The following is a 26,685-nucleotide window of genomic DNA, read 5'->3' on the forward strand; positions in this document are numbered from 1 at the left end:
ATGTACAAAACCCACATTCTTCATTACAAAGACTACATTGCACACAGTAAATCTGCTTATTACTCTGGTCTCATCACATCCAACGAAGGAAACACCAATCACTTTTTTCACTACTCAACAAGATCCTCCAGCCTCCCCACTCCTTACCCCCCCACCTTTACTCTATTGACACCTGTAACTCCTTGATGCTATTCTTCAATGATAAAATCAACTCCATTCACCAGCACCTCTGTTCCCACCCTCCTTCTCTCTCCACACCTGAACCTTTCCTCTACAGTCAATGCTTTACCTCCTTTCAACTCCCAAGCGCCTCTGAAATATCCAACCTCATCTGCAAATCTAAGCCCTCCACATGCCTGCTGGACCCTATCCCCACAACCCTGGTCAAATCCTGCCTCTCCTCTCTGCTTCCCCTCATCTCTGCCATTATCCACTCTTCACTGTCCGCCGGTATTGTCCCCTCTGCCTTCAAAACTGCTGCTGTCACGCCAATTCTGAAAAAACCTGGTTCAGATCCCAACGACTTCAATAATCTCTGCCCTATCTCCAACTTACCTTTCATCTCCAAAATTCTTGAAAAAAATAGTCTCCTCCCAACTCCACGCACATCTCACTCTGAACAGTTTGTATGAACCCTTCCAGTCTGGTTTCCGTCCACGTCACAGCACAGAAACTGCACTTATCAAAATTACCAACAATCTCCTCACTGCAGCTGACACCGGTTCACTCTCCATCCTCATCCTTCTTGACCTGAGTGCAGCCTTTGACACCATCTCACACCCCATCCTCCTCAGTAGACTCTCCTCAATTGGCATCACCCACACACCCCTTCAATGGTTCCATTCCTACCTCACAGACCGCACTCAGTTCATACAACTCAAGTCTTTCTCCTCCGACCCCTCCCCAGTCACCACAGGTGTGCCCCAGGGCTCTGTCCTGGGGCCCCTCCTCTTCATAATCTACCTCCTCCCCCTTGGCCATATCTTCCGTAAATTTAACATTTCTTTCCACTGCTTCGCGGATGACACCCAGCTCTACCTCTCCTGCAAACCAAACTCCACACTCCCACCCCCCTCCCTCACCTCCTGCCTTTCTGAAATAAAATCATGGTTCACCTCTAACTTTCTAAAATTAAATAGCAATAAAACTGAATTCCTACTCATTGGCACCAAATCCACCCTATCTAAAGTTGACACCTTCTCTCTCTCCATCGACAGCTCTTTAGTCTTCCCCTCCCCCCAGGTTAAGAGTCTGGGTGTCATCCTCGACAGTACACTCTCCTTCCAATCTCACATTAATAACACCACCCGGTCTGCTTACTTTCACCTTTGCTCCATCAATCGTCTCCGCCCCTCCCTCACCCCCCACACCACCGCCATCCTTGTCCATAGCCTTGTCACCTCCCGCCTTGACTATTGTAATTCTCTCCTCTTCGGCCTACCCCAAAAGTCCCTTCATAAACTTCAGCTGGTTCAGAACTCTGCTGCCCGGATCATCACCAAAACCCCCTCATCACACCACATCACCCCTGTCCTTCAGCAACTTCACTGGCTCCCGGTAAATCAAAGAATCACTTACAAAATCCTTCTGTACACCTACAAGGCTATCCATAACCTCGCCCCTCCTTACCTCTCTGACCTTCTGCACGTTGTCACTCCATCCCGTGCCCTCAGATCTTCCTCCTCCCTCCATCTCACTGTACCCGCTGCCCGTCTTAGCTCCATGGGGAGCAGAGCTTTCAGCTGCTCTGCTCCCCAACTCTGGAACTCACTGCCACCTGACCTCCGTAACTCTGCCACCCTGTCCATCTTCAAATCCAAACTCAAAAATCATCTATTCAGACTTGCTTACTCTCTATAAACTGCTTCACACGGTCCCCCCTCCCTATTTATTGTATCTTGTTTTTAATCTTGTATTTTATATCATTGTTTGTATATTTTCTGTACAGCGACCTTGGGTGTCCTGAAAGGCGCTTTCAAATAAAATGTATTATTATTATTATTATTATTATAATAACACCACTCGGGTTCACATCGGGGAGGCCGTTCCTCCCAATCACACCCCTCCAGGTGTCACTGTCGCTGCCCACGTGAGCATTGAAGTCCCCCAGCAGAACAATGGAGTCCCCGGTTGAAGCACTTTCCAGTGCCCCTCCCAGGGACTCCAAGAAGGCCGGGTACTCTACGCTACTGTTCGGTCCATAGGCCGAAACAACAGTGAGAGACCTATCCCCAACCCGAAGGCGCAGGGAAGCGACCCTCTCGCTCAGCGGGGAGAACTCCAACACATGGCGGCTGAGCTGAGGGGCTATAAGCAAGCCCACACCAGCTCGCCGCCTCTCACCGCGGGCAACTCCAGAGTAGAAGAGAGTCCAGCCTCTCTCAAGGAGTTGGGTTCCAGAGCCCAGACTGTGCGTGGAGGTGAGCCCGACTGTCTCTAGCCGGTACCGCTCAACCTCCCGCACTAGCTCAGGCTCTTTCCCCCACAGTGAGGTGACATTCCATGTCCCCATAGCCAGAGTCGTTGTCCAGGGTTTGGGTCGTCAGGGCCCCGGCCCACGACTGCTACCCATATCACATAGCACCGGCCCCTTCTGATCCTTCCTGCGGGTGGTGGGCCTACGGGAAGGCGGGTCCACGTCGCTCCTTCGGGCTGTGCCCGGCCGGGTCCCGTGGTCCCGTGACCCGGCCACCAGGTGCTCGCCTGCGAGTCCCAACCCCAGGCCTGGCTCCAGGGCGGGGCCCCGGTGATGCCAATCCGGGCGACGTACACTTCCTTGATTTAATTTCTTTCATAAGGGGCTTTTTGAACTGCCTATGGACCGAACAGTAGCGTAGAGTACCCGTCACGTAGAACCTGTTTGCCTTGGGAGACCCTACCAGGGGCATTAAGCCCCGGACAACATAGCCTCTAGGATCATTCGGGTACTCAAACTCCTCCACCACGATAAGGTGGCAGTTCAAGGAGGAGTGGGGGAGGTTAATGCAGGTTAATCTGCATGAAATTGTCTTGCAATCTAAGTTTAGGAAAACACTGTTCTCCATATGATGAAGCTCAGATATTCAGGATACCTGCGGTGTGTCAGGAAACTGCCATTTGCATGTCCTGAGCCATCGCAGCCTGGTGTTGGACAGGTTGGACCCTCTGTCTTGAAGGCCTTCCAGGAGAATGGAGTCCCATTAAGAAGACCTTCTTTCTGCCTCCGTGCTGCCAGCGGACAGCCGTAGGCACTGCGGTGGGTGGCATACTTCCCACTGATGTGACCCAGACTGTCACAGCCAGGAACTGGACACCTAGAGAGAGAGGCAGAAAGCAATGTCTGACTGGTTCCAATCTCACTGATGGAGAGCAGAGATGGAGGTGTCATGAGGCCAGCACAAGACAGACACATCAATCCTAATCTGGTGTTTCAGTTTTAGAATCAAAATAGAAAGAAGTGGTGAAGAAAAATGTACCATTTCCTCAATGTTCCATAAAAGTTAAAAGTTCACATCAAAAGTCTCTGGTGAGTGAAATGTAGAATTTATTTCTTAAATAAAAGAACTTATTAAATATTTTAAATGGACTGGACAAAAAAAGAGATCCTTCATTTAAGTTTTGACAAATTCATTTTTCACATTCTAAAAAAACTATTTTCTCAATAGTAAATAGCAAATACATATTTGATTTATTTTCCATTTCTCCTGCAGGACATTTTTTCATTGTTTCCTACTAAATATATCAGAATGTTGCATAACAATATGGAATTTAGTGGCTGAAATAGATTCATAGAACAGCCCATATCATTGTGTGTGGTTTTATCATAATTGACATGTCAACTGGACCAAAAATAAATACGTTTTTGTTGTGTTTATGGGAATGTGTAAATGTAGTGTCATTATTAATGGTCTTTAACCATTGTAATCCACAGAAGACAGCCTACAAATGTCTACCAATGTCACTTGTGGCCCACAAGTGAATGTGTGTTGTGTGAAGTCATATCCATAAAAATACAGTTATTTGCAAATATGCGTAACTTACTCTGTAAATATGTGCTTTCAGTTCACATAAAATGATATAGGTTTTAATTGTAAATAGTCTCACCATAGAAATACATGTGAAGTGATATCTAAACATTTGTGGATCTGTTTGTACGTGTGTGTGCAGTGAAAGTGAAAATGGCTGCCAAGACTGCACAGCCCTGTGTTAGGACCAGCACTAAGGAGAGAAGACTGAAAACAACCAAGCCTCGTGGAATTGTATTCACTTTCTCTTACACTCAAAACAGTCTCTTAGGTCAGCTGCTTGTGCATAACCACAACATTCAAGTCTTATTTTTAATAGTTTAGTGTTCAAGTTGTCCCCTAAGAAAGTTGGAATCACTGGTGTGAGATCTTTGTCTCATCCCTCAGCCTCATATGTAAAGAAATGTAAACACCTGAAACTAGAATATCTCTCAGTAAACAGGGCAATTCTACTGTGGAGATGAAAATGTAGGCCAGCTTTGATTAGGCTGATGAAAACAATGATGAAATAGTTTTACTTGTATATGAGGATGTTGTTGAGTGCAGCTTAAAGAGAACATTTCAATGTGCTTGTTGGACCAACATCACATGAACGTCATTTCATTCTACATTACATTTAGGTTACATACTTACATACAAGATAAGTATCACACCAAATACAGCAATCACAACAAAATGCCAGTGGCTCATATAAGATTTTTTTAAAATAAAATTAAATGGACATTACTTAATTCGGGTGAAGTTTATTCCTAACAAATGAATATCTATAACACTAATCACTGTTAAATGCACATTCTATTCATGATCTGAACAGTCCTTTGTCTCAGCTTTTGGTGTAATTGATCCTCCTGAGAAAAGCTGTTGTTATGGTCTTTACTTCATTGAATATTTGCTTATACTTCTTTTTGACTTGCTTTGCTATGCATAACTATCTTCTCTACTCCATCTTAAAAACAACTATAAAAATATTGTAGGTATTCTCAGGTAGGATTACTGCCAGTGGTCCAGGTGACAAATGTCGGAGAGCAGGACCAAAAAGTCTATATGAATAATGCACTTTTTGGCTCGTTGCCAGGGGTTGGCGAGCTGTCAATGACCAACCTCAGGATGGACTGGACCTCTTCCTCTGGTGCGCAGTGTTAGATGTGCCCATTTTCTGAATTCAATAATATTGTGCGAGCTATATGGGAAGCTTTGGCAGGCTGGATGTGACCTGCAAGCTGCCGGCTGGGCTGGGTCCAGATGTGGACCGAGGTCTGAACTTTGAGAAGCCCTGGTATAAATATACCAACTCCAGAAGAATTGGAAAAATTTGCTTCTGATGTGAAGTTCTGAACTGACAGTACAACTGAAAAAATCAGTTCACAAACACTGAAAGTGCGCTGCTGCAATGCCAGTCACTGCAAATGTGTTGCTGACTGACTCACTGCTCCTACAGCCATCATGACTCCACCTCCTACTAGCATTATTGCTGCTACCTCAACTACACCCACTGAAAAAGCAGCCCATCACATGTCTGATGAATAATGGTTTTTAGTGAATATAGAAAAAGAAAATATTCTTTGCCAAAACCGAAAATGACAATTTGAGTGTATATATATTTAGTGACTGACTGCTTTGATGGCTGAGTAGTATTCTGGCCATGCTTTCTCTGACTTTCCTTTTTTTTTTAGATTTTGTACATTTCCAAACTAGTTAACTGGTTTTAAAGGCTTTTTTATTTTTATTTTTTTCAATTAAATTAAGTATATTAGATTGATGACTTCAGTCTTACTGTTTCACAAACATCTTCTGCTATAGCCTTTGAGTTATTTTCTAGATCAAGAAAAATTAGCATAAAAATTCTCATAAGGGTAATGCACTTGTTCCTTTTGTCTTGAGGTTTGCCTTTCACATGGATTCCAGGCCTCTCCTAACAGCTGCATTCTAGTAAAAATCTCCATCAGTGGAAGGACAAATGTTTAAGTATATCCATGTTGTTTCAGAATGGCATTAAAACATTCAGTTGAAAGTCAGTTTTTAAGTATGAGTTTAAAGAAGCTCATCAACACTTGACTGGCCACTCTTCCTGCCTAATGCATAGATGTTATCTTACTGTCTCACATTTGTGCTTACGATTTGCAGATCTCCACCCATTAACGGGCTCCTGATGAATTTGGACTACAGTGCTGACTATGCATTATCTTTTTCCTCAGATTTGTATTGATTTCTATAATAATGGTTTGCATGGGCCTTGCTTCTGCATAAATCAGAGTTTATTCAAGTAGGTTTGTATTACTTCAGGGCATTTCTTTATGCTTGTACGTTTCCGTTGGATTTTGAGGAAGAAGATGACCAAGAACAAGAAGCTGTCACTGGATTAGTTTTCAAAATGCTGATGACTTTGTTTGATTGTTCTATATACATAAAGTATGTATATCACACTACTGCTGTTCAGTAACTGGGAGTGCAGCATGTGCAGCATGTAACATAACTGAGTGTATTTGTCTGCCTTCACATGTATGTACAGCTAAGTGTGAAGCGACCTCTGGTTTTCCCGTTTCTCTGGGTAGTTCATGATCACAACATGGCAATGGTTGTGAGTTCAAGAACCAGGTGATGCAGAATGAACATCTCATACCTACTCAGGAAATTTGCAGTGTGAATTACAGACACATGCCTTTAAGGTTTTAATGGCAATTTTGTTCAGACAGTTCTGCTGATGGACCCTCCTATATTTCTCATTGGTCTTTCTCTTTTTGCATCTTCTGTCTTTTGCTCCTCAAAATGCCTGGGCTCAACTCACTGCTTTGCAGCAGTTGCCATAATTTACTTATTCAAGTTGTTTGGATCATGTGAGTTGGAAAAAAAATCCTACAACACTAACCCTGGAACCGGTCATGAGACAGCATCAGCCTAATATTGCAATTACGGAGCTACTGTTGCTCACCTCAACAGCTCGGAGTCTTCCTTGTCATCCTTGGTGGGGATTGATTTGACCCCGCCTTTCTTGGCTCGAGGGCATCCAGACAGACTGGCAGAGAGGAACAATCACAGTATCTGTTTGTACAGCATAACCAATGGTACAGCTGCAGAACAGAAGAAGAGCTCTTACCTTCTATGTGAAGCATAGTTTCCAGTGATGTGGCCTGATCCGTCGCACCCTGGAGTCGGACACCTGAGACACACACAGACGCACTTTCACTCCACAGGCTTACATAATCAGTAGACTGCAGGCAGAAACCAGTTTCCCTCACTAAAAAAATTAGGGCTCATTGTTTTTGGTTTGGATTTTTTAATATTGAACTTAATTCGGAATGTTTTTGGTTATTTTATGTTAGGCTTGAAAGTAAGAACAGAGCAGTAGCTGTACACTGAGTGCTCAGTGAACATGTTGGAGGTGAGAGACAGGAGAAAGCAGACATACTTTAGTTCAGCTGTGTGGGCAGCCATGAGGGTCCGAAGTGATTTATCAGCAAGAGGACAGCCTGACAGACTGGAAGATAGGTTAGAGAGAGAACGTCAGAAAACCAGACTGAGAACAGGATGTCTGAGCATGAGTGAAGGAAAGAGCTAGAACTTGAAGTGGACTACAGAGCCAGGACAGGACTGGGTAGCACATACACTGGGAGGACAGGAGCTATTTTATTATCTGATCTCTAAAGTAGCATAGGCGAAAGTCATACTCTTTTTTTTTTTTTTTTCAGGTGACATGAGGTGCTCCAAGTGTCTGAGCTTATCACCACAATAAACACTGAGGCTGTGAAGGTACTGATGCCAGAGTAACCCTCTCCTTAGAACTGAGGAGGCCATTTGAATGAAGGTAAATTATTTAACTTTAACCAATATCATCTGAACACCTGTCACACCGAATAATCTGTAAATATTTGGACTCTTTTAATGAAAGCTATGACAATATTCTTCCAACCATAAGAAACAAATTTAAAAGGCAAGGGCTTGGAGCAGATCTTCATATCTAGAAAAGACTTGACGCTGAAGTACATTTGATTAATGTTTATATTTAGTTGTTCCTAATGATGTTAAACACAAGAGAGCAGCCTGTCCGTCAAGACAATGCTTAAATTGTGCTAAAAACCGGTAGCCTGCAAACCAACTATTTGGTGCTTGAATTATGTGCAAGGTTGATAAAATAATTACTGATTTATTTGTAATATCAAATCAAATGCCAAAAGCTGTATATGGAGGTTTTTATAGGCTCATATATATATATATATATATATATATATATATATATATATATATATATATATATATATATATGCACTTTTGGGTGGCACAGTGGCACAGGAGGTAGTGCGCGTGCCTCACAGGAAGAAGGTCGCCGGTTCGATCCCCGGGTCTGGCGGGGTCTTTCTGCGTGAAGTTTGCATGTTCTTCCCGTGCATGTGTGGGTTCTCTCTGGGCACTCCGGCTTCCTCCCACAGACCCACAGCTCATTAGATTAATAGGTGTGAGTGTGTGCGTGAATGGTTATTTGTCTTTGTATGTTGCCCTGTAATCGGCTGGCGACTGGTTCAGGGTGTACCCTGCCTTGCGCCCAATGACTGCTGGCCATTGGCTGTCCAGCCCCCCCCGCAACCCTGAAAGGGATAGTCGGGTATAGAAAATGGGTGGATGGATATATACTCTTGTCTACAGGTGTACATTTTATATCCCTATAGCATGAAAATTGAGCAGAAAATGAAGCAATCTACATAACTACCATAGCTACATTCATTATAAGTAGCAGTGCTCAACTGGACAGACATCTAACATGGCAGGACTCTGTCCTGGTGAGGGCTGGTGTAATTTAAGCTCTGTGTCATCCTTATCTATTTTCCACAGGTTGGTTTCAGATTTGTTGAGTCATTCCAGGAAGAAGGATTTAATTGAGTTTAGTAGACTTTTTTCTATTGTTTAGACGAACAAATCACCGAATGACTCCCCTTTCCATATAATATTCTGAATCAGAACAGTCAGAATCAATGTGAGTAGAGGTCAAATTTCAATCATACCTCAGCAAAAACCTCAACAAATCACCTGCTAGTGTAATCATAGCATAGACTTGTAAGGCACACATACACATACACATACTTGTCAGAGCACAGGTCTTACCTTCGATGGGATGCGTAGTTACCAGTGATGTGTCCACTGCCATCACATCCCGGGGTGGGACATCTAGGGACCAAGACACACACTCACAGATCAGTACCACTGCTGTAAGAGAGGGTGCTTATGCTGATATGGCGAAACACTACAGTTTCAATTTTCTTTTTTTCTTTTTTTTTTTTTTTTTATCAGGGAGAAACATACAAAATCCTTTCTGTATATTTACACACCCAAACAACAACAACAACAACAAAAAACCACGTACAATAACATGTGACACACACACCACTTGTACCCATCTATTACTCTCCCTTTCATTTTACAATGTGCAAAGATAAGAACATCTGAACAATGGATGTCACACTTCCTCATTCTTCCATGAAGATATTGATTGGGTATGCAATGCCATGGTACCAAAGTACATTGAGCGGATATCCAATGGAACAGTAATTTGAAACATGTATTCCAGACAATCATGAATATCAGACCAGTAGGACAAAAGTTTCGGACAATCCCAAAATACATGATAATGATTGGCTAAATCTGAGCCATGCATCCTCCAACAGTTTGTTCCACCACCTTGATGTCTCTTCTGGGCAGGGCTAATAAAGAATCTGATTATGTTTTTCCAACCGAACTCACGCCAACTGTGTGAAGTTGTGGTTTTCCATTGTAATTTACAGATGCTTTCCCATTCATCCTCAGGTATGACCAGATCTCCCTCCCTTTCCCATCTGCATTTAATATGCAGGGTGTGTGAGTTTAAAGAGTCTTGGAAACTTTTGTATAATCTAGATATTATTTTACATCCACTCCCAGATTTATAAGTTGAAACAAAAACCTTCAGGATATCACTTCTTAGTTCCTCTGTCATTATTTTATTTAATCAATGTCTTACTTGTAGGTATCTGAAAAAATCTTGTTTCTCTAAAACATATTCCCTTTTGAGATCTTCAGAACTTTTCACAGAGCCATTATGTATGAAGTGGCAGTAAGCCGTCTTTCCATCCATATTTTAAATCTGCTATCTGTCTTATTTGGAATAAAATCCATGTCATATGCACACCAATGTAATACGTTTACTGCACCCTTTAAATTGTATTTTTTAACTACTTGGTGCCAGATTTTAAGTGTTGTTTTTATCCATGGGCTGTTTTTATATGTTAGACTGTCTATAAGTTTTTTGTCAGCCATTGCCACCTGTATAGGTGGACCCACAGATCCTCCCTCCTCTATTTCCTTCCACTTGGCCCTGAACTGCGAGTCACACAGATACACCAAGGCTCTTATCTGAGCTGCACAGTAGTAATCTTTTAAGTTTGGCAGGGCCATTCCTCCTTTGCCTTTTGGTAATTGCATTACTTTGAATTTTATTCTTGGTTTTTTACCCAGCGAGAAATTAATTTCTACCATTCAATGAACTGTTGATCACTTATTTCAACTGGCAGCGATAGGAAGAGATACAACAGGCGGGGCAAGATCACCATTTTAACTACAGTTTCAATATTCACTTGTTTTTGTTCCACAAGAATTTAAGTTTCAATATGAATTGAATTTCACTTGTTCCAATGTGACTCGATGGTGACTCCACGACCAGTCCTCAGATCCTTTGACCAACTTTGATAGTCCGGCTCCCTTCAGACTCCCTTTGAGTGATGTTAAAATTTTATATTAGTATTCCAGACATCTCATCTAACTAGTCTTTTATGTAGTTCAGTTAATACAAGCTGCAATTAAATGAAAAGTGGAACAATGTTGGGTGGGTAATGGAGGTGACTTACACAAGGACCTCCTTCTTGCTGTCTTTGGGCTGAAACTTGACCTTGAAGCTGGTAGTGGTGACCTCACCGGGGTACTTCCTGTCCTCCAGGTTCTCCTGGTCTTCTTCCTCACCATCAGAGGAGGTGCATGAGGGAGCTGCATACTCCACCTGAAGAAAGGTAAAACATAGGTAACCTGCACATAGTTACAAAAGAATCCTGCAGGTAAGCAACACAGTGTATTCTCTGGAACATGATCATTCACTCTGTTTTGATCTGTCTGTCTTTTCTCACAAACCTCTTCGTGTTCTTCCTCTTTAACGCCACTTTGTTTAGTGAAGTCCAGTGGCCCCTCCCACTCTGACTGAGTGTGACCCTGAGACAAGGTGGCTTGTTGAGAGGATGAAGATGAGGAGGGTGAAGGCTCTGGAGGCTGGATGCCCTCCCTCTTGGTCTTCTTCATGCTGAGATCCAAGGTGCCATTCTCATCCACTTCAATGTCCGACTCCTACATTGCAAATATACAGTCAGTGCAAATGAAGTGACAGGCAACACAAGAGTGCTGTGTGTTGTGCTCTGCTGATCTAGTCTACATGAGTCCCAAGAAGAATCCGTCTGACTGAAAGCTAGTGTACCTTGGTGCAGGGTTCCCTGGGTTTGGTGCTGAGGGTCTCTGGTCTCTCCCAGCAGCGGGTGGACAGGTTGAGGATGGCTGTTGCTGCCATGTGGGCTGCCTCAGCATCTTGGCTATAGTCATAACCACTGGAGGATGCGGTACTCTTAGAAAAGCCTCCTGACACACCCTGACTGGGGGAGGAGGCCTTAGGAAATGATTTAGCTGTGTGAAAATGGATCAGAAGGAATTTACTGGAACAAGAACAAGAGAGCACACTACCATATATACTGTAAATAATTTCAGGACTTTATTAAACTATTAAAACAATACAGTGATAGAGGAGAGATACTTGGACATACTATACATCTCCAAATGTCAACTATTGTATATGTTTTGTTGATTTGTGCACAAATTAGCAGAATATGACCATGGAGGTGAAGTGTGTGGGTCTTACATTTGAAGGCTTTGGGTGATGTTTCAGTGCTGCTGGATGTCTTTGGAATGAGCATACGCTTTCCAAACACCTGGACATCAAAGCTTGCATAGTCAAAAGACACCTTGGAGTATTTCTCTAGCTCCTTGGCCAGGTTAGCTCGAGGCGTGGTGGTCACTGTGTTGGGCCGGTAGCTGCCATACTGAGGAATCTCCAGCTGTTTTACGAAACACATGGGCCTAGAGGAAAAGCCATTACTCATACATTATCCCTTCATTGGCATGAACATAGTTGTGTGTATATATGCATTAAAAATCTGGAAAAGTAAACACTCGGTTTGCATGTCTCACCTGAGCACTCTGTCAGAGTTGGAAGAGGGTTCGCTTGCTGAAGCTTGTAAATGAACCTGTTTGTCCTGGTTTTTGTTCAGCTTAGCTGCAGCTGCGATGGGGCAGCCAGACAGACTGAAAGGTGAGACATATCCAAATGTTTGCATTTAATGGAATAAATCATCAATCAATGAATCATGGATCGATAGAGATTTAATGCGCAAATAGGAGTTTGAATTATTGATATGCCTTCTAAAGATAGTGTAAGTATGTGTTAGTAGGATTAGATGATATTGGTTCTATCTACAAGAAAGTTCAGTTGCCCTTGATTGAACCATCTTTGGGTGACCATGACCTGGATAGGTTTCCCTCAATGTTTTGTGCCAACATGCAGTCTTCATTTTTCACCAATTTCATGATAATTTTTCCTCCAAAACCACACTTAGACCAATAATTGAAAACTGAAATGCTGCGAACAATGGGCCTCATTCAACAAATATTCTCAAAAAGAATTTCTTCTTAAAACTCACTGAATAATATGTAAGCATTTTTATTTAAAAAATATGTATATATATACTATTTAGGCTTACAATTAATATCAAAAAACAATTTCATCGGGCCACTGTCTCTTGGTTGCATCTGAGATCAAATGTGGGGCAGTTGAACGGGACCTGAATGCACACATGGAGCTACTGGTTGTGAGGTGCCAGGCTACAGGAACTTCTGCTGTTAATTAATGTCAAAAAATCAAACCATTCTAGTGACACAAGCCACTTGTTCTCATGCCTTTAGGTTTCACACACTGGTATTAACATAATACCATCAAACTGTTTTAATTTGACCTAGAATAACCACCCCTCAGTTCAGTGAAAAACAAGCTGTCTTCACTTAGAGACTATTTTTTCAGAGTACAGAGAACTGATGGAGAGCTTCATCACATGGTGCAACAACAATCACCTGAAGCTCAATATCAGCAGAACCAGTGAGCTTATGGTGAAGTACAATGCTTCACATAATGATGTTGCTGCAAAGAAGCTGCAAACTGTAAAAGGTGGATGTGTCACACACACATCTTCAACCCTGCAGCACAGAAGATCTATACACCACAACTTCAGAACTACTTTTGTGGTTGTGTGTGATTTCTGTTTGTGCTCACCACACTGCAGTCTCATGCCCTATTACAGGGATTGGTGGGGAGTTTACCTATGCTTATTAGGAACACGTGTTTTAAATCTCACAGGCTTTCTTAGGTCCTTTATCAAGAACAAAGAAGAAAAAGCTTAGGAAGATATTGGTGAATGAGGCCCACTGATGTTTACGACATCAGAAAATCAGAAATTCAAACTCAAAATTCAATCTTCAAGTCACTAATTTCTTGTCAGTATATGACACAGAAAAATCTCATATGTTCTCCAACCATATTTCTTGTGGTAATCACAGACATGTGTGCATGGGTATGTGTGTGTGTGTGTGTGTGTGTGTGTGTCTTTGGGTGATTCATTAACCTGCGATGTGTGTTGCGATTACTGTTGACATGACCTTGGCCTGTGCAGCCAGGAGTTGGACACTTCAAGACGTTCTCATGCATGGCCAGGACTACAGACACACAGCAGACACAAATTCAGGTCAGTCTGTTTAGTTCGCTCGAGATGGTTTTACATCACTAGTAGTAATAAGAGTATTTATGAAAATAGTAGTGGCAATACAAGTAGCAGTATTAGTAATTTGTCTATAACGTAATAGTGGTTGTACAGTAGTAGTGGTAGTACTAGTAATAATGCTTTTAGTAAAAACAACGCAGTAAGAAAGTATAACTACAATGGGTATTTCCTGAAGAAAATGCATGTGAGAGCTGGAAGCTACTGGAAGTTGCTGCAATCTTTCAAAACAGTTAGTGCAGTGTATGGTGGTGTTGCACTAATGGCTGTTATATGCTGTACTTCAGTACAATTTAGATGTACTTGTACTTAACATTATTTCCATTTTCTGTTCCTTCCTACTTTTGCGTCCACTACATTTCAAACAGTCAAATATTGTGCTTTTAATTTCATTATATTTATTTGATAACTCAAGTTATTCAGTAGATTCAGATTAATAATACAAAAAATAATTTGCCAGTAAATGATGATGTAATATTCTGGACAAGATAAGATGATCCCCAAGGTGAAATTCACAAGCTACTGAGCAGTATATACAGTTGTGGACAAAAGTTTACATACACTTGTAAAGAACATAATGTCATGGCTCTCTTGAGTTTCCAGTTATTTCTACAACTCTGATTTTTCTCTGATAGAGTGATTGGAACAGATACTTCTTCGTCACAAAAAAATATTCATGAAGTTTGGTTCTTTTATGACTTTATGATGGGTTAACAGAAAAAGTGATCAAATCTGCTGGGTCAAAAATATACATACAGCAATGCTAATATTTGGTTGCATGTCCCTTAGCCATTTTCTCTTCAATTAGGCGCTTTTGGTAGCCATCCACAAGCTTCTGGTTGAATCTTTGACCACTCCTCTTGACAGAATTGGTGCAGTTCAGTTAAATTTGTTGGCTTTCTGACATGGACTTGTTATGATCCTGGCTTCCTGTCTCTCCCTGTGTGTCTCCTCTCCCTTTTCCCTGTGTGTGTGTCTGTCTGTTCACCCCTGGAGTCGTGGCTGGGCAGCCCCTCACCTGCTGCCAGCTCCTCCCACTGCGACTCACCTGCAGTCACTCTCCCTCATCAGGGAGAGTATTTAAGGCATGAACCTGCTCCTCTTCCTTGCCGGATTATTCCTCGATCTCCATGTCGATGTTTGGTCATATGGTTCGTAAGTACAAGTCTCTTTATCTCTCTCTCTATTTCAGATATATGTCTTTTGTTGTCCACATTTTTCCAGCCATTAAGTGTGCTGTGTTTTTCTTTGTTTTCAGTGTCTGCCTGCCGCTTCCACGCGTGCCTCGTGTCATACCCGCTTCGTCAGGGCTCCTTCAGTTTATCCACTCCGTTTGAGTGCATCTTTTGTTTGTTCATTATCCGCTCGTTGAGCGCGTTTTCTGTTTTCCTTTTTATTAATAAATTCGGCTTTGGTTTACACAATCTCTGTTTCGGGTCTGCATCTCTGGGCCCTATTACTCAGCGGCTGTACAGCCTCCTAACAGGACTTGTTTCTTCAGCATTGTCCACATGTTCTCAATGGGGTTTAAGTCAGGACTTTGGGAAGGCCATTCTGAAACCTTAATTCTAGCCTGATTTAGCCATTCCATTACCACTTTTGATGTGTGTTTGGGGTCATTGTCCTGTTGGAACACCCAACTGCGCCCAAGACCCAACCTTCGGGCTGATGATTTTAGGTTATCTTGAAGAATTTGAAGGTTATCCTCCTTCTTCATTATCCCATTTACTCTCTGTAAAGCACCAGTTCCATTGGCAGCAAAACAGCCCCACAGCATAATACTACCACCACCGTGCTTGACGGTAGGCATGGTGTTCTTGGGGTTAAAGGCCTCACCTTTTCTCCTCCAAACATATTGCTGGGCATTGTGGCCAAACAGCTCGATTTTTGTTTTGTCTGACCACAGAACTTTCGTCCAGAAGGTCTTACCTTTGTCCATGTGATCAGCAGCAAACTTCAGTCGAGCCTTAAGGTGCCGCTTTGGGAGCAAGGGCTTCCTTCTTGCACGGCAGCCTCTCAGTCCATGGCGATGCAAAACACGCTTGATTGTGGACACTGACACCTGTGTTCCAGCAGCTTCTAATTCTTGGCAGATCTGCTATTTGGTGGTTCTCGGTTGACTCTTCACCCTCCTGACCAATTTTCTCTCAGCAGCAGGTGATAGCTTGCATTTTCTTCCTGATCGTGGCAGTGACAAAACAGTGCCATGCACTTTATACTTACAAACAACTGTTTGCACTGTTGCTCTTGGGACCTGCAGCTGCTTTGAAATGGCTCCAAGTGACTTTCCTGACTTGCTCAAGTCAATGATTCGCTTTTTCAGATCCGTGCTGAGCTCCTTTGACTTTCCCATTGTAGCGTTTGTGGGTGTTTGTATCCAATGAGCCCTTTTTAAATGGTCTCAGAGAAGTCACCAGCTGTAGTCACTCAATCACTCACAAGAAGTTAAGAGGCCATGCTATGAAGCTCATTTCATTAACACAACTTTCTAAGTCACCAAAATTGCTAATTCATGTTGCTGTATGTATATTTTTGACCCAGCAGATTTGGTCACTTTTTCTGTTAACCCATAATAAAGTCATCAAAGAACCAAACTTCATGAATGTTTTTTGTGACAAAGAAGTATCTGTTCCAATCACTCTATCAGAGAAAATCAGACCATGACATGACATGGCCATGACATTATGTTCTTTGCAAGTGTATGTAAACTTTTGACCACAACTGTATAGCAAACAAAAATAGCTCCAACATTAATGTATGCATTCACATCAATCACATCAATAATTATAATTTAACAAATATAATATACATTATTCGGAATTTTGATGCTAATACTTTTGTGCTTTTACTTAACTGGGTAAGTAGAATGCAATTTTGTGCAAAATAATGCAGGACTTTTTATTTGCAACAGAGTATTTATCCACTGTGGTGTTGTTACTTTGGCTTAAGTTAAAGACCTGAATACTTCCCTCACTGGTTGCAATCCAATTCAACATTATGGCCCCTTAAGTGCATCAGGCTATGCTTTCAAAAGATTGGTAACTAATTCCAGAGTTGCTTGGATCATCTAGTTATGGTATGAATCAGATTTGGTGATAATTAGAATATATATGTGCCAAAAGAAGCAAAAAATGTGTGCAAAAAATCTGAAATGAAGAGGGAATTCCCTGGTGGCCTTTAACAGTCAAATCAGCATTATCCAAGGAACACACTGTGCAAATATTATTTTACTAAGCTTCACAGTTCATGAGATACTAGCCAAAATGTAAAACCTATCATAACTGGCCACATGGTGGCCAAATTACAAAATCACTGAGAAGTGTTTCTATTACAAGAAGTACACAAGTAAACAGACATCAAAAAATGGCGCAATAATAAGAATTACAAGTAAAGTATAAAGACGGAAGATGAACAGTAGTCAGTCAACAGTGAGGGCTCTATTTTCGATTCCACTGCCGGCGCGGCGCATGGTGCGCACCCCATGCAGTGGTATTTTCGTGCAGCGCAGGCAGGCGCACAGCACACTTGGTATTTTGGTAAACCGAGGCATACAGAGGTGCGCCAGGATGGGTGTTGTGGCACAGTAGGGGGAGGTGTCGGCATAATCAGCCGGCGGATTTGGATTTTCGTTCCAGCTCACCACCCCAGACCTGGTCAACTCAAGTGGATTTTCATAAACCGGCGGAGTCACTGATACCTCACAGTCAGGTTTCCTGCGATCCATAATTAGCAACAGCCACGATTCAATGCAACTATCTGAGTCAGCACATACAGTCAGACCTAAATTTATATATTTTGATCAGTATCTCATCTGACCACATTGCAAGCACGTTCGGCACGCGTAATGGTCACTCACCCTGACTGAATGTACACATTTAAGGACCTCATATTTAGACATGAGTGACATCAGTCTCCTCCTGGGAGAAGTTTGGGTGTTGGACACTTTCCTGCGCAGGCTCAGTCATCCTGGAAACTTGCCATGCACCTCGCCGTTTTTAAAGGTGAGGCGAGGAGCTGCTGTGATTGGTGAAGATTTGACTCGGCTGTGTCAAACCCACTCCACGCCTTCTCCCCTCCCTCCTTCCGAGTTGCGCTGTGGGACTGAGATGAGAAGGAGGAGTAGATGCGCCGGCAGTGCGGTACATGAAAATACTGTGCCGCCACGCCCCATCGGCAAAGCGGACCTGACTTTGCGCCGCGCCTCCGCCGCGCTGGTGGCAAAATCGAAAATAGAGCCCTGAGTCTCTCAGAGCTGTTGAATAGTTGACTAAAATGGTCTGTAGCAAACAGAGAACAGAAATGTTGTGCTTTTGCTGACATTGACAGAATATGCATCTGGAGTGTCAGATTTGTCTACTGTTGGGCTGTGGTGTTATGAAAGGTAATGTGTACTCACTCTCTGGGGGGATTCTGTCTTTGTGAGGACATCCAGATAGACTGCGATGGTGAGGGTACAGCCCAGTCACATGACCTGTCCCATCACACCCTGGGGTTGGACACTTCACTTCCTTCTTTTCTGAATAGAGGTCAGTGTGATTTAGATGGTAGCAGTCATGAATTAACGCACATCAGTAAGTAGTACAAGGGGTAAAACAAAATATGATTCTTACCTCATACCAAGTAATACCAGACCCAGAGCCACTGATACTGATACTGGTATTGCTACCAGTACTTAGTCAATATCACTTACAGACAAAATCACAGTAAACAGTAAACCACCCTTGGAGTATTATCAAAATTGAATTAACAAATATATGCTAAATAAATTAATTTTGGTGCTGAAATAATTTTTATAATAATTATATCTGTAACAGTACTTTCAGTAGGATGATATCAACTGTTCATCCACACTGTATAACAAACGGAGCACTTTTCTAACTGTGTGTGTCCGCTAGCAGTAACAGTAAGTGTACCTTTGCTGAAATGAGTGGAGCGACGGGCTGCAGCAGCAGGCTCTGAGCTCTTGCTGGAGGTGCTGTATGGGTGATAGTCTGGGGAGCTCTGGGCCTCCTGACCCCCCTTCACCTCCTCTGCCTTCAGGGCAATGGCCTGCTCCAGCAGCCCCAGGTTCCCCCGTGTCATATCCCAGTTCTCTGAGTCATCCGTGATTCCTGAGCCCTCTGAGATACGATCCTGCTCCTCTCTGTCCTCATCCTCTTCTTCCTCCTCTTCCTCCTCCTCATCATCATCCTCGTCATCGTCCTCCTCAGAGCGGACCTCTATAACCACTGTAGTCGGAGAGGCTTTGCTGGAGTCTTGGTCCTCCTCTTCCTCCTCCATCACTTCACCTGCTTCTTTCTCCTGCCTCTCCTCTTCCTCCCTGTCCTTCTCCTGCTCTTCATCCTCCTCCTCTTCCTCAGTCATGGGGGTGCTGATCTTTTCTTCCCTGAATGACACCTCGGCTTCAGATCCCTGAGTGTGTGGACTCAAAGTGTAAGGAGTGTCAACCTCTTGGTGGACCTCACTCTCTTCTCCCTCTTCTTCTTCCTGCTCTTTCTGCTCTTCCTCTTCTTCCTCCTCCTCCTCATCCTCATCCTCTTGCTCTTCCCGTCCCTCCCTCTTACTCTGCTCCCCTGTTGATTCTTTGGCCTGATGGTTATAATCTCCACTGGAGTACTGGTGATCAGAGTTTTCCTGGCTTAACATCTGTCTCTCTATTTCTTTCTCTTCAAGAATATCCTCTTGTCTGTCTTGCTCCTCTTCCTTTTCTTCTTTTTCTTCTGCTTCCTCTTCCTTCTCTTCCTTTGTCTCTTTAAGATCATTGAACTCTGTTTCTTCTTCAGCTTGCTCTGATGTCTGGCACTTTGCCACCAGCTGACCTTCCTCAACCTCCTTTGTCTCTGTTTTCTCCTTCTGATGATCATCAGTCAGTATTACTGGCTTCATTTCTTTACTTTTCTCACTTTCAGTTTCATTGTCAGTCTCTGATGTGATGCTTTTGTTCCTGTCATCTTCAGCCACGGGACAAACTGATGTTTCTCTGTCCTCTGTTGTCACCAGTGAGCAGTCTGCTGTGGATTCAAAGTATAGATGACTGTCACTGTCCTTGTTATCTCTACACCGTAACTTACAACTCAAGACATGCATTGTGACTCACCTTGTTGTTGACCTTATATGGCTTGTTCAGCAATAATCAAGTGAAACCTTTGGTTTAGTTCAGGCAGTCACCTCAATTCTGGTGTACTTAAGCCCTGAGTTCTGTGCTCACTCATTGGCTACCATGTCTGCAGCCACACTGCTCACCTGAAAAATCTATGATGCTGCCATTATCATTTCAAAAGCCACACCTCCATCCCAGCATCCACCTGTAGCCTCTGAGTCTACATATCCCCTCAGGGGGAACTAGAATTGGCTCTCCTCACCATCCTGTTGTGCTGAGCTTGGTGTTTCCTTGAAGTTAGTGATAAGGTCAGAACCTTCATGCCAAATGTTAGTGCCGTACATATTTTACATTCATGTAATAATCTATTTCACACAAGTGGGCTGACTGAACTCAAGATTACACAAGTGTGATTAATATGTAAAAGTTGGATGGCCATCACAGATATGTGGAATACATTGTTATTCATGAGGCTTTGCTGTTGAAGTAACAGAGATGTTTAACAGTTGAGTGCAAAGCTAATTTCCATGGTGCAATATAAAAATGCCCTTGTATCAACTATGAACTGGGAAAGACTACCTATAATAGCAGTCTGTAAACTGACTGCTATTATGAATTCTAGAGATGATGTATTCAGCCTTCTGAGTATGTTTTTTTAGCCAAACATTTTGGTTGGTTTCTCCAAGTATGACTTCTAATAATTGGTGATCCATATTGGTTAGGGATGAGCGAGTACACCACTATCTGTATCTGTATCTATTCAACCATCTAAATTATCTGTATCAGTAGCTGTACTCTGAGTGGGCAGGGCCTTAAATGGGTGGGGCTTAAATTGGTACATTATTTTAAGTTTGAAATTGATATGGATTGATCAGAAGTTGCTATATTTATTGTTTATTTGAAAACTATTTACAGAACAGCCTCAATTGAGATTCAAAACAATGTTTTTGATTACAAAAGTAAGAGTGTCAGATACTGCATGCAGCTATATACAATAAAAATATTAATATAGGCTACTTTGCGTGTTCAGCTATATGTGTGTACGTGGTCTGTAAGACTGCTTATCTTTTAATGATCTGTGTGAACTTGGTGATTCATGCAAACCTCCAGTGATGGCAAACAGGGAAATAATATGTCAGCCTTGTTCACTGTATTCGTCTCAAAAGCATGAGAGGGAGGGGCGGGCGCTGTGTGTGGCTGGCCAATCACAGAGCGTGAAGACAGTCAGTTGCCCAATGAGGATTTTCCTTCAGCACGAGCACGGATATTGATGAGTTTTACTCGTATCATGCTCGTACTCGTCAAAAATGTATGGAATCAGATTTGTGTCAAAATAATCAAACAAAACTTGTTCAGTATCAAACAAAAATAAAAATTTGAGAGAGAATAAAACTCACTGAAGCCAAAAAAAAAAAGTCATCTCAAAAGTAAAACTTGTAACTTGCAAACCAATTATTTGTGCAATTGAGTAAACTATTGGTCTTTTACTTTTGCCATATTCTCTGTTTCTTTCTCACTGCTCAGACTTTTGCTCTCACCGTCAGCTTTGCAGTCACGCTGCCAGCTCTCTCGTTTGCGCGCTCCCATTGTTTGCGATTCTGACACAAACCTCTCACGTGGGCAGGCTTTTTCAGGAGTGCGTCGCCATTGGCTAGTGAGTTTTTGAGTGACAGCTCAGTGCCCGGAAGTTGTCGCAGGAGAAAGTAATAAATTCTCCAACTGCGCATGCGCATACCCCACATGCAAACATGCAGGGCAACGCCGCCGGCCCCGGAGAGACTTCACTGGCAAAGCTCTCAAGTCTCACCCATCGGGCGTGAGACACATGCATTTCAACCCATTCAAACGCGCACACGTCATATCTTGTATTTCTCACACAGAGAAATTACCAAGATAACGCCCACCAAGTTGCGCCACTATTTTTTAAAACAGTGGAACAGGTAGAGGAACTGGTGATGTGTCGGTCGCGAACGATATGCATCTGATAGTTTTCAGACTATTTTAGAATCGTGTTGTTTGCTACTGCATTGCAATCATTATGTTGTCATTATTCAAGCCATAATTAGGTATGATGACTTCCAAACTGTCAACATCAGTCTTCTAATCCAGCCTGGGTTTGCTGCTGTGATCTAAGGTGTCACAAGATAAATATTGGAATAGGAACAAAAAAGACATTTATTGTTCTGCTCATCAAATTTGTTTTATTTCTTATGTTTCTTTTCTAGTAGTTTTTTGGTGCGCTTGTACTGTGCCGTAATGGAAATTTTTCATAGTAACTTTCCTGGTTTAGTTTCACTCACTTTTTGTTGCCTCCGGCCTGCTTTTTGTTTTGTTTTTCTTCTTCTCTTTGAAATCTTCTTCTTCTTCCTCTTCCTCCTCTTGCTCCTCCTCTGCTGCATCACTGTCTGCGGCGAAACTTTCATCTGCTGCCTGCTTGGCAGGCTGGTTCCTCCTTTTGGGAGCAGACTGGTTCTCCTCTGCCTCAGCCTCCTCCAGCTTCCTTTTCTTCACAATTGGGCATCCCAGTACGCTAAGGAGAGCAGGATGGGTAATGAATGCTAACATTCAACAATCTAACATAAAACAGCAAAATTAACAGATTGTTCTTCTGTCCAAGACTTTCACATTGTGAGATGTAAAGAATACTACAGCTTGTAGATGCCACTCACAAAGTTTAATAATTGTAGTATTATTATATTATTTACATCTATATGTTAGGAGAAAGGAGATTTATGTCCAATATACAAACAGAAAAACGACTATGGCGTTACTGTAATTGTAACTGTTTGTTAGGACCTGCAGTTTCCCCCCTTTTTCCCTCTGTCTCTTGTCTGTCTCCGGTGTTTGAGTGTTCCTGTGTCTCTCTGCAGGGGCACGGCTGACAGATCACGCTCGATCCCTTCCGCCCAGAGCACAACTTTATTCAGTCATTCAATCAAGGCTGACCTGCTGTCACAGTATATAAGCCCTGGCTCTGCACTCAGTATTTGTCGCATTGTCCGTTCATCTCCGCGGTAAAGACAGAGACCCAGCAGAATCTGCTCAATACCTTTTCATCACTTTTCCTTGCTTGCCTGCCTTCCTGACTCTGAGTTTTGTATGTGCTCAGGTACCTTGCCCTCACCCTTCCTTGTCCCTGCCCAGTTGGGAAACTGGATCAAAACCCGACAAGTTTCCTCCTCTTCAAGATCACCCCAAACTCTGAAAGCTATTGACTGCCTTATTCTGTTTTTTGACATTAAGGAAGATTAAAAGACATTGAACCTGTCCCGCTCTCTGTCCTCTGCAACCTCTTCAGTACCAGGCCTATTTTGTCTGCCTCTTCTCCCAAATGACCAACCCTAAATAGAGTATATCTTCACAACTACATGGGCTGTATGAATAATCTTGGTCTCAAAGTAAGCTAAGACCTGTGAGATTACTACAGAAGTGTCAGAATCAAAACATGTTACTATGTCAGAGTAAATTCATCTTGAACACAGTAGAAATAATTAATTTAAAAAAACAACTTGTGAATGACACAGAGAAGTGAAACTAACTGCGCACTTACAGTAGCCAGTAGCCCCCCCCCGAGGGTAACCTCTTCAGTACGGTGTGGCATTTGGGTCCTGTGGTCAGTTACACTTGACAGTGTTTTGTTAAACACTTTTCACTAGTGCTGTCAATCAATTAAAATATTTAATTGCGATTAATCTCATGAATGTCGTAGTTAACTTGCAATTAATTGCAAATTAATCACACATTTTTATCTATTCTAAATGTCCCATTAATTATCATTTTAATACTGTTATCAACATGGAAAAGTGGATTAGCTTGCTGTGTGCAAATGTTTTTTTTATTGAAAAGGTATAGTTTTATATTTCACACTAACATTCTCACTTTGAGCAGTCATTCATAGTTGAAGCAAAATCTCACACAATTTAACACTGTCAATAAACAGATGACAAAAAAATAAATACTTGGTTAGAAAAAAGCCCCTTCAACAACCCTTTCTAAGGGATCAAAACAGGGTGATCCAAAATAAAGTTACCAAGTGCACATCATTGTAAACTAGGACTCAGGCTATAGTGCAGTTAAAGTATGGCTTAAACTTTCCTTTCTTAAGTTTCCTTTGAACATAATAGCGTCCATCTGCCTCTGTCGAAAGCCATCCATTGTTGCCTGGTTTTGACAAGGAGGCGGCAGAGAATTCACATTTGCGGTGTGTTTGGCCATAAAGTGGCTCATTTCCCACCATTACACACAGATAACTTTGGTCTTGTCAGGTGACCCATTTAGCAACTTTTTGAAACTAAACTTTCCATTCAGAATCTTGTTCGCATCCAATTCGGCATTTCGTGCTTGACATCCACACAAACCGGTAGCCTACTCTTACAGCTAGCGAGCAGACAAGACCAAACACGTACGTGGGGCGTGCCTATTGTTTTGTTTCCAGTTTACAATCTGATCCTGTAGTTTTTCTTATGTTACTAGCAGTGGCCACAGCTTATAAAGAACTACAAGTTCACTAGGTCACAAAGAGCGTTAATCTTGCGATAGAAAAAATGACGCTGTTAAAATTGATTTGCGTTAACGCGTTAATAACGCAATATTTTTGACAGCACTACTTTTCACACATACAGGTCTCGGTCAAGGATTTGACCAGTTATTGAGCCAATGCGCTTATACTCTGCATCATGTGTGTGTGTGAAATTCTGATTGCTCACTCTGCTGCATACTTTCAAATAATTGACTTATACATGATATCACATATACTCACAGTGTAAGTGCTGCCTAGAAAGAATTCTATTGTTACTGTAGTATAAATATACACAGTATATATAACCTGACGCATTTTTATATGTACATCTTCATATTTTTTCTTATGTTGATTGGATATGTTCATGTCCTGATGTGCCATCACTGTACACTCTATTCCAAAAAACATTTAGAGACATCTGTCCACATACTATAGTGTACTTTAGGTCTGGGGCTGTTTTGGACGAGGGAGAAGTCTTTCTTTCTTCTTCTTTTTTTTTCTTTTTTTATTTTACTAAAATAAAAATCATTTGCTTTAGAGTGCTTTGCAATGTGTATATTAGACACCCTCTATCCTTGTGGAAAATGGAATGCCCACTGCACAGTATTTTTTGACTTTGTCGCAGCAGTTTTGGAAAGACCCTTTCCTGTTTCAACTTGAATGACACTGTCCCTGTGTGAACAAGATGACAGCATAAAAATTTGTTCAACTATCACATGAATCAATAAAATTAGAGCATACTGTATATTATGAAATATAAAATTGTCTAAATTATTACAGTGTTCATTTGCATGTTTATATAATCAGCTACTATTTCTCTGAGGATTGATTCTTTGTACTTTTCATAGGTGATATACCACAAAACGTTTGGTGTGTCTTCATGGCAAACTAACTGTTGTGCAAAAAGTTTGATGTAATACAGTTTGAGTCTTACCTTCTATGTCGTGAGTATCTTCCACTGACATGGCCTTTGCCGTCACATCCAGGGGTGGGACAGCTGCTACTGACAGATTGAAGACAAATACACACTTAATATACACAAGACAAACTTTCTACACACATACATTATGATTGTCTCCTGTTTAAGCCAAGAATCACTTACCTTAGCTCTGGCTTCATCTCTTGTCCCACAAGTTCTGACAACACAGAGTAAAGAAGCAGGGGAATCATTAAATGCACAAACAAAAGTCACATGAGAGCTCTACAATCCTGATTCCAAAAAGTTGATATGCTGTGGGAAACAGCTGATCCTTTCTTTTTTACATATTCTCAAGTGAGAACAGTACGAAGACAAAGAGCTTATGTTTGACCTCATCAGCTTCATTGATTTTTGTAGAGATTTGCTTATCCTGAGTTTACAATTACAATTAGTCTTTTGGCAGACGCTTTTATCCAAAGCGATGTACATATGAATTCACACACTGATGGCACAGTATCAGGGGCAGTTTTTGGTGTCCAGTATCTCACCCAAGGATACTTCAGCATATGGACTGCTGAGGCCAGGGATCGAACCACCGACCTCCTGACTGGTGGACAACCGCTCTACCTCCTGAGCTACAGCTGCTTATCCTGAGTTTGATGCAGCAACACATTTCAAACAAGTTTGGACAGGACCAACTAAAGACTGGGAAAGATGTGGAATGCCCATAAACACCTCTTTGCAAAATTCCACATGTAAACAGGTTCATTGTAACAGGTGATTGTATCATGATTGGGTATGAAAGGGGCATCCTCAAAAGACTGTTGTTCACAAGCAAGGATGGAGTGGGGTTCACCACTTTGTGAACACATGATTGGATAAAGGATGTCACTGCATGAGCTCAGGAACACTACATAAAACCATTGTCATAAACACAGCTCATTTGCAAATGAATGCTTTTTGTTTTTTCATCTACGTCTTATACAGCACATGAGCCACAGGCCTCCAGGGACCCAAAAGACTATTCATTTGCCAAAATGTCATTTTGTTTGGTAATGCACTACAACAGCAACTGAAATCATAAATGCCTTTAAGCAATGACCATTAACTTATCTCCAGGTTATTACATGTAAAGGGGTAATGTCAAAGTATAGTTTTAATTTAAATGTATATTACTGTTCAAAAATTATGAACTACTGTTCTCTTGATGTTTTTCTGTTTTCCTTAAATCATGACTATTTTAACATGAATAAAAACAG

The 26,685-nt window shown here is 42.0% G+C and overlaps 1 protein-coding gene across 7 annotated transcripts in view; it reads right to left on the reverse strand.

The window, feature by feature from the left end:
* Nucleotides 1–26,685, reverse strand: part of myt1a (myelin transcription factor 1a) — a 36,792-nt gene that overhangs the window by 6,636 nt on the left and 3,471 nt on the right. For 3 of the 7 annotated variants that reach the window (XM_070969538.1, XM_070969536.1, XM_070969541.1), the window contains exons 4-19: nt 25,610–25,643; nt 25,442–25,510; nt 22,289–22,518; nt 18,802–19,899; nt 18,285–18,404; nt 13,736–13,826; nt 12,252–12,365; nt 11,923–12,140; nt 11,488–11,690; nt 11,151–11,360; nt 10,874–11,022; nt 9,099–9,161; nt 7,411–7,479; nt 7,099–7,161; nt 6,934–7,017; nt 3,072–3,293 (exon numbers count right to left, since the gene is read on the reverse strand). In XM_070969538.1, coding sequence (XP_070825639.1) covers nt 3,072–3,293; nt 6,934–7,017; nt 7,099–7,161; nt 7,411–7,479; nt 9,099–9,161; nt 10,874–11,022; nt 11,151–11,360; nt 11,488–11,690; nt 11,923–12,140; nt 12,252–12,365; nt 13,736–13,826; nt 18,285–18,404; nt 18,802–19,899; nt 22,289–22,518; nt 25,442–25,510; nt 25,610–25,643 — 3,037 coding nt within the window. The remainder of the gene's footprint in view (nt 1–3,071; nt 3,294–6,933; nt 7,018–7,098; nt 7,162–7,410; nt 7,480–9,098; nt 9,162–10,873; nt 11,023–11,150; nt 11,361–11,487; nt 11,691–11,922; nt 12,141–12,251; nt 12,366–13,735; nt 13,827–18,284; nt 18,405–18,801; nt 19,900–22,288; nt 22,519–25,441; nt 25,511–25,609; nt 25,644–26,685) is intronic. The other 4 variants (XM_070969537.1, XM_070969542.1, XM_070969540.1 and 1 more) reach the window with 3 other exon arrangements.

This window comes from Chaetodon trifascialis, chromosome 8 (assembly GCF_039877785.1).
Source record: "Chaetodon trifascialis isolate fChaTrf1 chromosome 8, fChaTrf1.hap1, whole genome shotgun sequence".
NCBI classification, from domain to species: Eukaryota; Metazoa; Chordata; class Actinopteri; order Chaetodontiformes; family Chaetodontidae; genus Chaetodon; species Chaetodon trifascialis.